Here is an 11,490-nt window from a genome sequence, read left to right on the forward strand (position 1 = left end):
CCTGTAGGAAAGGCAGGCTGCCAAGACGGGAGAGCCAGCAGCCTGGCCGGTTGTGCCGAGGGGCACCCGCAGCTGCTGTCATTTCTGGCTACGTGGTTCCCTCTAGTGGGGATTCAGGATAAACCTCGGGCCCACACGGATAAAGCAGCGACTCGGTACCCACCGAGAGTTTCTCCACGTCTCCTTTCAGGACTCGCTCCAGGTAGAGCTGTTTCAGTTCCCGCTCCAGTCGAGAAGGCAGCCCGGGGTACATGGTGGACCCTCCGGACAGCACAATGTGCTTGTAGAATTCAGACCTGAGCAAGAGAAGTGTCGTATAGTATATTCTGTGGTACAAAGACAGGCTACAGACGTCTCACAAGTTTGTCAGACTTGCCCGTGCTTTTCCAAGCATTCCAGAAAGCAGCAATAAAAATAAAAATAATGTGCTTTCAAGAATGTGCTTTGCTCATTCATAGCAAAACAGACACGTTTCCAGAGAACTCGCTAAGCTCCAAGATCTCTGACCGAGCCCTGCTCCCAGCGCACACCCTGCTGCAGCAGCGCTCATATTAGCGTCTAAAGCAAAAGATGTCACCTTGAATGCAGCGATCCCGTCACCCCTGCACCCCGACAGAGCATCGTACGTGTTCTGATCTTACCTGGTATCAATGTCAGCGGCCTGGATGGTGTTAAACAGCAATTCAGCCACACCAACCCCCTCTACGTTGATCAAGTGAGGCTGGAAGAGAGCCTCGGGTGCCTCAAACCGTTCTCCACCGACTTTGATAATCCTGCCGTCCGGGAGCTAGTTAAAGAAACCACCGTTCAGACGACTGCTTTTAGCCACTCGGACTCTAAACAAACCAAGAGGAAACGACCTACATTGTTTCCTAACATTTGAAAACGGGAAATTGTTGATAATTGTCACCACTGCAAGAAGTCAATCAGTGCTACTGGAAGAGGACAGAAATTCTCCATTCGATGTGCAGCTTACTTAGACAGATTGGGGACCATGTCATCGATACTGACGTGTTCAACATTTCCTGGCGATACAGTTCCTGCTATTGATGTAAGTGATCTTAGAGCAAGAGCAATGCTTTCCTGCGAGTCCTTTCCTTCCATGTGTGATCACAGGAAGTCTCCACTACGAGCACGTTCACCACTCCTGTCACCAGCTATCAGTCAGTGTCACTGCCAGAGGGGTGGAACTGAAACAAGCAGCCACGCCAGAGTAACTCTACTTGCTCTACAAGGGCCTGTACGACAATATTCAATTTTCAAGGATCTACAATGACAAGAATGAGTACAGAGTCCTACGGAAAATCTGAAAAGGAAAAAAAAAAAAAAGCTTTTACAAGTTTCCCCCAAACCAAGTAATCTGATTTACAGACTCCGGGAGTCTGGGGAGTGAGCTACTGCCAAGAAAAATTCCGAAGGAATCAAAGCTGAACGCTACCTGAATTGAAACCTGTGAAGGTGAGGACAAGCAAAGCCGTCTCAGATCACTCACCGTGTAGGATTCAACTAGCACTGTGGTCTCCAGCGCCAGTTTCTGCTCCTGTTCAATGTTGTAACCCACGTAACACAGCTTTTCCTTGATCATGCGGACGGTCTCAAAGTCGGCAGAGTGGTTGAAAGCGTATCCTCGCAGCAAGAGGAGCTGGAGGGAGCACAGCAGGGGAGCAGCAAATGAGGGGAACAGTCCAGATCTCTTCATTCAAACACATATATTAAAAGCTCGTCACCCTTTAACTGCGAATTTAGGATTAAATCAAGTCTGTCACAGCGTACCCGTGATTACCAGAAGAGTAGAATAGCAGCAGCATTACTCCAAGTGGGAATTTTCTTTGTCGTTATAACTTTCAGTATAACCAACCGTTACAAAGATCAGTGAAAGATAACCAAAATAAGCCTCTCATTTAATAATCAGGGAAGAATCACTACGCTATTCTCCAGACTGTAAGGAAAAGACTTTCTGAAAGCAGGTGAGTAGAAGTAACAGAATACAGTTTTGTTTTCCCTTTACGTATCAGAGAACACAGATCTTTATGTACTTAACACGGGAATGATAAAGGGAAAACGTATCATGGTTTCTTGCTATCAAGGGATTTTAACTTGAACCAATGTACACAGGTACCCGTCTCAACCCTAAAAATTCCTTCCAGCTCACCTTAATGAGGTACCTAGTGATGTCCCTCCCAGCGATATCTAACCGTCTAGTGAGATGAGGGAGAGAGAAACCTTCATAAACTGGACAAATATGAGTCACACCATCTCCGGAGTCCACAACAACACCAGTCAACAAACCTAAAAGAATGGGGGGCGGGGAGTAAGATACATATTTTATTAGCACTTGCACAAGTAGAGCAGAATAGTAGCAAGTTTAAGAGAGGATTTTTCATTGTACTCTTACCACCTGTGTTCCCTCAGTCATCATTTTGGGAAAAGAAGTCACCGTTTAAAATTCAGGTACTTCCATTCAGCTAGATGTTAAACTTAAGGTTTCACAGAATCCCAGACTGGTGGGGCTGGCAGGGACCTCTGCAGACCATCTAGTCCAACCCCCTGCTAGAGCAGAGTCACCAGAGCAGGGACGCCACCCTGGGCAACAGGTGGGTTTGAATGTCTCCAGAGCAGGAGACTCCACCACCTCTCTGGGTAGCCTGGGCCAGGGCTCCCTCACCCTCAAAGCAAAGAAGTTTTTCCTCATGTTCAGGTGGAACATTTACAAGCTGAACAGATTTTAAGTTATCTTTGCCTACCTTGAGCATACAAAGTGAGAACAGCCTGAATGGCTACATACACCCCAGAAAACTGGTACGTCTCAAACATAACCTGTAAGATGAAGGCAAAAATTAACATCCAAACCAGGCCAAATACCTAAAAGAAATTTCACAGATTTTTGTTTGAAAACTCTATTTCCAGAATTCTGTGGGTTTGGTAATCAAAAATACATTCCAAGGAATTTCATTGCACAGGTTCCTCACAAGCATTAGAAACCTCCTTGCTTTACGGCAGCAAGTAGTACATTCCGTTCTATACCTCACCTGTTCGCACAGGACAAGCCACAGGAAACATTCCACATCCCTTTAGCAACGGAAGTGAACACTTATGAGAAACCCCCGCACCAATTTCTGCAGCTTTCCTAAGCCGTTTTCCAAAGTGCTCAATGAGCCGGGAAGGCTGTACTTGAAGTACGTGGCTGGTCTACACGACTGAAGGGAGGGAAATGTTTGTTGAGGGTGTGTGCTCAAAATCTAATGAAGATCGGTGTTTGTTTTATTCTTCGTATCAAGCCCTACACACTTTGTGCCACTGTAGACAACGGCAAGTCAAAACCAGACAGACTCTCACACATGCGGGTCTAGAGTAAGTGCAGCATTGCAGGTTGTTCCCTGCTTCTGAGCCGCCGCCTTCCCTTCTTTGAAGCGGAACTGATGACAAACTTCCAGAATTAACGCAACACCCTCTACCACTGGAACAGTACAGGCAGGGCTGCCTCTGTTACCAGAGACAGACCACCACCGGTTTGCAGAACTTCCTGAAACACGAAAGCAACTCTCTGTCCTGTAGACTAGGTTCCCCTGACCTAGTTTCAGTGAAGAAACAGAGTCCAAGATTAAAGGATGAAGAGTTTATAGGAACTTGTCTTCTTTATAAACACCAAAAAGGCCAAGTACACAAATTACATGTTACAGCAGTTTTCCCCTCAAAATGCTTTACCAGGAAAAAAGGATGAACTCTGCTTTGTCCAGCACATACACAAGTTTTGCTTTTGCTGTTCTGCAGCCTCCTGAGCACTGCTGTGACTTCTGGGATTTAAAACTGATTAAATCCTAAGTACTCCCACAGCTCAAGTAAAAGATACCTAAATATTTTTAAACAGAAGAAAAGAGCTGATGCCTGACCGTTTTAGAATTCTGAACTAAAGAAGCTCCACTGTAAAGAAGCGTGATTTTAAACGGCTGGCCCGTATCAAAAACCTGATCCTTGCGAAGTCAAGTTAATTATTTCGTAGCTCTATCGAGCACACCACAACACCCCTGGGAAGACTGATGCCACCCTTCTCAGGGTATTTGCTGCCGAGCAGAAAGGAACACGGAGGGGGCGAGCTGCAGAGCACCCTGCCGTGAGAACATCGCTCTTCAGGTTTTTATAAACCCCAACGCGAACTGGGGAATATCAAAGGCAATTTAAGACAGCGGTATGGGCTAAGGGTGAGCAAGACATTTCCAGGCTGGCTACATGAGTCCTTCAAACAACACGTACAACAAAATGATATTCACATGGTATCAGTTACTGCCTTTGCATGTTGTACTGAACTCCAGAAGCCACTACAAACCGCTTTTTTAACTACATGCAGGCCTCCGGGGGGGTGTTACTCTTTCTTTCAAAACATCTAGGTCTGTTCTATTTGATGTGAAAACCGGCTTGACACCGGACATACAAGTTAACAAATCTTAAGATGTAAACACTGAACAGGAAGTTCTTCTGAAAAGATGATTCTTCTCATGACAGCAGCTTTTGGATTACCTACAAAATGATGTTCTAATTGGCCACAGAAGGAAGAACTAAACATGAGGAACAAAGATAAAGAATGTCAGAAACGGAAGGACTATAAATATGTTGCAGTTAAAGCTTAAGTATTGCTCGTCTTCATAACACTGCGATCCATTCAAAATACAAACAGAAACAATAACTTCAACTCAAATTCGAATTTTCAAAAATGGATTCTAGGACACTCTAATCCTCTGGATCGTGATTAAGTGTTATTTGCAATCTCTGGAGTGGTTTAAAAAAAGCAAATGCAGCAACACAAATATTGTACCAGACTTGAGAAGCCATACAAGACTTCTCAATTCATGGTATAAGATTACTCAGCCCCAGAATAACTAAAACCCAGCCTTTTGTGTTTAGCAGGAAAACAGAAACAAGAACACTATTGTAGACAGCTGAAAAGCAAAGGAGCCTGAACAGGAAATTCAACCATTCGCGCCACACAGAGGCCACCCAGAATCATCTGCTGTGTCTATCACTCCATGGCCGACTGACACTCCACAAACTGAATTACAGAATACTTAGGTAATAGGTCCCTAATGCCCACAGCTGCTACGAAATGCTGGATTTAGATTTACAGTTTGATTTTTTTTTCACTTAAGATTTTCCAACTTTGCTGTACTTCTGCTCGCTCTCAGGTCACTGAAAGATGAGAGGAGCGCCAATAGAGTCACCGCCACGTTGCAGAAAGCACTGCTGTAGCTGTGACAACAGGGTTTCAAGGGAAGGACAGCAGGTAATGATAAAGGTAAATTCTTATTAGATTAAGCAACAGATTGGTTAAAAAAAGTATATACACACAAGCTTGAATATTCAAAGTTCTGATAAATGGGTCCTAAGTTTGAAACCTTACCCATTTTTCCTGCTCTGTCAGCTACTCTAACCACACATTTTTTGAATTCTACTTTTGTTACGCTGAATACTAACGTTAACTGGAAATACCTATGATGCCTGAGGAAAAAACCAGAACTTTCTGTTCTCATCAAACATTACTGCTCTTCAAAATCGAGTCTTTGTCACATCTGACAACCTATACTAATGCAAGGTTCGGATGGCGCTTAGGTCACCCCAGGCAGGCTGTGAGAACGAGGATCCAGAAGCCAGGCTTTCATTGACAATCCCTAGCATTAATCAAAGATTAGCGAATTGGTTGGCATCACACCTTTGTCTCAGCTACTTCCAGCAATGCTGCTCCATCTGGTAAACACCATCTTGCTCAGGCCTCAATCTCCTCTGAAGCATTAGTGGCTTACAGAAGCCCACGTTATTTAAAGTAATTAACATGCATCCAACAGCTGTTAATCAATACAGCTCGGATACATGAAGAGAAACACGTATCTCCAACCCTGCGTCCTACTGGCTTTGGACAAGAAGCCTGCTTACAGCTTCTGAGTGAGGTTGTCTTGTTTGAATTTAACCACAGCAGTCTTCAGGACTATGGCTCGGGTTAGAAAACAGATCTGCTGTGCCTCAGACAGTTACTAGGTGTTCCAAGAAGTTAGGATCTCTTTGCAATGCTTCAGTGACGGCCTACATCAGTTTCTACCAGACAGACATACCTCCACGATCTTCTCTCTATTTTTAGTTGGATTCATGGGTGGTTCTGTAAGTAGTATTTTACAATTTTTTGTGTCAATATTAAGTTTTTCTGGTCCAAACGTGTAATCCCAGAGGTGCTTCATATCATCCCAGTTCCGAACTATGCCATTCTCCATTGGATAATTCACTTCCAACATTGAGCGTAATTCACTTGCTTCATCACCAACCATGAGATCCTGTAAAATTTTAATACAGAAACATACGTCAGTGTTTGCAAAGTTTTCCAGACATAAAAACCCTCAAGAATGACAGTGAACTGCTCCAGCCTGTGTCCAGCCATGTTCTCAAACAATTTAGAATAATTTTCAGGTACTTAGGAGAAAACTAGAATGTATTTCATGTCGCATTTAAATTTGGGTATTACCCATCCCAAACCTTTTCCAAAATAAACTCTGCTGATTCCATTCTCCAATTAACCTTAAACCAACCAGTCCACCCTGCTAGAGCTAGATACCACAAAGATCTTTACAAGTACAGATGTTCTCCACCAACAGCTCCAAAATTCTTTTATCAAATACTAATTTCAAAAGGCTGAGATGCAAAATAGCACATAAGGGTAGGAGGTGGGATTGGTGGAGTATTTTTCCATGCATGTTGCAAATTTCTGTGCACGATACCAAAACAGGAACAATGAGTGGTGAATAAGCGCACCGAACAGTAGCGAAAGCAAAGAGGATGTTAGAAGTTCCACACTAGACATTGAAACAATGGCTTACATCTTGCCTGTGCCAGTAGGGTATGAAGAGATACATCTAAATATAAAATATACCCTCGTCTGCTCCATGCCAAAAGACCCAAGCCAACCCCCCGATGCTCACAGAACACACCCAATGCAGAGTACGTACAGTCAGTTCACGCCGATTATGCAATCTGTTTATTAGTTAGTTATGCAAACGTGGCACATTCAAATTAGTAGCATCACGTCTTCTCCTTTCCCACGTATTTCCCAGAAGAAGTATGCACAGTAACCCCTCATCTTTGCTCCCTATTATACCCCACACTTTTCTAAACAAGCCTCAAATGACTTGCTCATATTTAGCCTATAAAAACATATTTCTTGTTACCAACTGCACTGTTCCCATACTAATATTACATTCATTTCGTCAGAAAAAGCCCAGCTGCTTCATACAAAAATGCGGCACTGCAGTGTGCAGTTGCTGTGGCGCAGAGAACTTCAAAGCGAGGGTTCCTCAACCTGCTGTTCAGTGCTAGTGAAAAAAGATCACCGTGAAAAACCCAGTGCTTAGTTTATAATGCCTTTTTAAAGGAGAACCTCAACAGTTGCTTTGGCTGTATAAAAAGGAAGCTAATTGAAATGGTTTAAATCAAACCACTCCTTTTCCAACCCCTCTCCCTGACCAGGCATTTCATCTCTTTCCCCTTGCACAGCAGCTCACTCACTGTACAGAAGACAGAAGTCAAGACTAACATTTTACATCCAACGGACGATAGTGAAACCATACCATGAAAACTCCACCATGCAGCCATGCTGCTCCTGGGAAGTTAAGACAACAGAAACTCCACCAGCTAGAAGGATCAGAAGCCCTTTTTGTGCATTCTTCTTGGAGGCTCTATGCTGCTATGCAGGACACAGCCCAGGAAAAGCTACTATTCAAAGGTGCAATGAAACCTGCACAAAACTTTCATGTCCTTTTAAAACCAAGTTAAAGGGCAGAACAATTGTCCTCAAGAGCATGCTAACAAACACGCACACCTGGTAGGGGAAGCGAAAGAAGGACAGCCCAACTGAATGGGCAGAGAGGAACCCATATCATGACATGCGATGTCTCCACCACTTTGGTACTCAGTAACATTTGCCTAACTGAAATCTGGAATTTTCTTCAGCCTCTTGGTTTATAATGTTAAAAATAGTGGTTGCTGTTGTTAAAGATGCTGCGCTCATGTTGATCTTTGAGAGTTATTCTTATAGCTTGCAAAACTACAGGTTATATAGTATTTAGAAGCAATACATAAATATTCTCATGAATTAGTTGCTAGTAAACCAAAGCAATGAACAACGTCCAAAATAAGTATGTATTCAAATGTAGGACATGACAAAACAATGAGCAGCCTCAAAAAATAACGTAACAGCTACTAGGTCCCATCAAGCAAAAATGGTAAACAAACAGCACAGGGGCACCTCACTTACCATCTTTTTGTTATTCTACTTCAACGGGTCAAGAAAGGTGAAGAAAGAAGGTAGAAGCAAGAAAGTCAGAAAAGGCCTAAATGAAATTCTCAAATTAAGTACACAGTAGAAATAGGCTGAAAAGAGATGCATGTACAGCAGCACATGATCCAAGTCAGTTTAGTTCAGGCCAAACTGATATTCTCAGGATCTCAGGTTACACTGCCTCTTTAAAGGAAGCTACTGCTACACATCAGTGGCCCGCCACCTTCATGCACCTTACCTTGCAATCAAGATCAGTCTATCTGCCTATTTCTTATAAACAGGGTTCTGTGCATAAATGTTCTGTAACACTGAGTTTTACCCTGGGCAAGGCGTTTGTCTGAACCAGACAAGACTCTGCACGAGGCACTTGACCATAACGAGCTCTGACAAGTGCTGATTGTAAATTTTGTTTTTCAAATTCCGCTTTAAATACCCAAGAACTGAAAACTGCAACGTAAAAGCATTCACCTATAAGCAAGCTAATCTGTTATAACGGAACAAATACCCCAAAAGAATCAAACGAGGGATACTTGCTCCGATCCTGGCATCTCCTCTCAGAATGGCAGTAACAGTCATGACATGCAGTAAGTGCAAAGCCTTAAAGCTCTTTCCCCGTAGCAAGCCACGGAGGTAGAAAGATAATTAAAGCAGCCAGAAAGCACTATGAGATATTTGAAGTGTATGGGCACAAACGTCATCCAAAATTATACTGAAGCCATTTCCACGCTGACTGAGATTTTTACTCCTCAGATTTAACAGAACTGTGGGACATGGACTATGGCTCAGCAGGTCTGGCCTGCCCTAAAATGCTAATTGTTTTAACCAGCCAAAGATACTCATCAGTTCTGCCTTCCTAAGAAGGTTATAAACTCCCAAACCTGCTGCAAAGATTAGTAAGTCAGCAGAAGTTATGAGTGGCATCTATGCTTCTGGTTTTAGAGTTTTAAGGTTGCAATTTTAAGCAAAATAATCCCAGTAATAACATAACTTTTGGGTTTAGGTCTTGAACTGGGGACTTCAGAACAAGCTATGCCCCTGCTGCTGACTGAAATAAGACTCCAAAAGTCTTGAAATCAGTAACTCAATAGAAGGATGATGATAACCACTGTTTTGATCAGCTTCCAGACTCTGTTTCAGAGTTTCTGAACAGAAGTGACAGCTTTCCAATTCCACACTGTCATCTGTAACAATACTAAACTATCAGATAAGCAGAGGATACCAAGACTGGTAGGACAGGCTGTATCAGATCAGCTAGAAAGAAAACACAACCGCAACAAGGAGATCTCATGCAACAGAGTTTTTTCTGGGACTTAAGACTCATAAATCACTGCATAACTGTCATAAAACTTTACCAGGACCACCGTGAAGAAATTGTCACATGAAGTTCAAGTAGACATCCAAAAAAACCCCTCTCCAGGTCTTGCAAGAGAAAGGTAGATGTTTTCCCTCTCCTTACAAAAACTCCTATGTACTATGAAAGGGAAAGATCTCCGTCCTTTGGACCAAATCGTCCCAGCTGACACGAGGCAAGGGGTATTGCAATTTTAAAAAATAAAGAGCACACTTTGGAAAGGTCTGATGTTTTTCATCATCTCAACTTCCCAATATGGCCCCCTGCTGATACTACTAACTCTTTACAGGCAGCAGCAATCAGGTAACTGAAGTTCTCCTTGTCACATGCAGGGTTCCAAAAATAAGGAACAAGACTGGGGAGATCTTTTATTTTTCTCCCCTTTTACTAAGCTGCTGCTCAGAAGCCACAAGGAAAGCAATATTGAAAGCCTGAACACGTGAGGTTCTACTTGACCTTCACCAGCCTGTGTGAGGGCTTGTACAGTTCTGCGTTGCCTCTCACTTCTCCCTCAAGTTCCTGCTTCTGCCTTGCTCTCAAACTGGAGCTTGCACAATTATTGTCTAGTGAGGCAGTCAAAACTTCACCTGACAAATCACTTTTTCAGCTCGATCAGCTCACTGAAGTGGCTCATGACATCACTGCCCAAGCAGTACGACCGGCACAAGGTGAGAACATGTGGCTAGAAGCAAGAAGAGAGGATGTGACCACAGCAGGGCCAAGACATTTAGTGAAGTAGTTGCAGAAGCAACTACTAACATCTGAAGTGTTACTCTGCAATTACAAAATGAAGTGTTAAATGACAGCTCCCCAGATGTCAGAAAGGTTCTCTAACAGTGGTACCCCCCTCATTCCAAGCTTGGAAGAACATCCCAAGACAAAGCAGCCTGAACACGGTCTCTCCATCTCTAACCAGTGTGGAGTACCTACGTCTATCAACAACAAAAAGAAAAGAAAACAAAAACAACAGAAGCAATGAAATGCAAACATGACCAAGGTTAAACGTCTCATACAAGATCACAGATGATCAACCGTGAGTAGAAAGAAAACAGGATAGGAAGACCTGGAATCAGAATCCCACCATACAGCTTAGTGACAAACATCAACCACTTCTTCCTCATTTCTGTCTTCTACTCTTGACATCATTGGGCTTCATGTTGGCATCTGGAGCTCCTTTTTGCCCAGATCCACTTGAGCCCTACCTGCTGCCCTCTCAGCTGCACTATCTGAAGACCTCCAGTGCTTTGGATGACCCTCTTAATAATTTTGTAGTTTGTGACAGGCCAAAACCCAATACAGAAATGAATCAAGACATACTGAAAGAGCATGAAGGGGAATTAAGGAAAAAGCATTTCCAAACATTACGTAAGTCAAAAGCTGCCCTAAATATTTTTATCTGTCAGAGAGGAATAACAATGAAAAAATTTACCTTGATTTCAATGTTTCCCACTTTAGCAGTTGATCTTATAATGGGTCTTCCAACTAAAGCCGGAAAAATGTGCTCCGGAAAATTTGAGCCTGCATAGCCACATTTCACAAACTGAAAAGGAATAAATAATCGTATTAGAACATGCATTGATTTTGTTTAGCAACAGAAACCTGGTTTAGGGTAAAAAATTAAAAGCCCAAATTCGAGACCATGTGTCCCACCGGAAACCAATTACATTTATACTTTCAAACTATTTTACACATTTACACTGAATCATTTTCCAGAACGTTTTCTGAATCAGACTGTCAGATTTTTTGAGAAACTGTATCAAAACAACTAAGTACCTTAAGAGACATAAGAGTCCAGGGTTTGAACCTGGCTTTCTTGTCACTCTGCAAA

At 42.9% G+C, this 11,490-nt stretch overlaps 1 protein-coding gene across 1 annotated transcript in view; it reads right to left on the reverse strand.

The window, feature by feature from the left end:
• The window catches only part of ACTR2 (ARP2 actin-related protein 2 homolog (yeast)), a gene marked incomplete at its 5' end in the record, with an annotated part of 12,693 nt that extends 1,491 nt beyond the window's left edge, over window positions 1-11,202 (reverse strand). The window contains 7 exons of the mRNA XM_010141346.1: window positions 164-296; window positions 642-787; window positions 1,493-1,642; window positions 2,153-2,289; window positions 2,745-2,817; window positions 6,099-6,314; window positions 11,092-11,202. Of these exons, the coding sequence (XP_010139648.1) occupies window positions 164-296; window positions 642-787; window positions 1,493-1,642; window positions 2,153-2,289; window positions 2,745-2,817; window positions 6,099-6,314; window positions 11,092-11,202 (966 nt within the window). The remainder of the gene's footprint in view (window positions 1-163; window positions 297-641; window positions 788-1,492; window positions 1,643-2,152; window positions 2,290-2,744; window positions 2,818-6,098; window positions 6,315-11,091) is intronic.
• Between the last annotated feature and the right edge of the window lie 288 nt (window positions 11,203-11,490).

Source organism: Buceros rhinoceros, unplaced genomic scaffold (assembly GCF_000710305.1).
Source record: "Buceros rhinoceros silvestris isolate BGI_N320 unplaced genomic scaffold, ASM71030v1 scaffold10450, whole genome shotgun sequence".
Lineage (NCBI taxonomy): Eukaryota > Metazoa > Chordata > Aves > Bucerotiformes > Bucerotidae > Buceros > Buceros rhinoceros.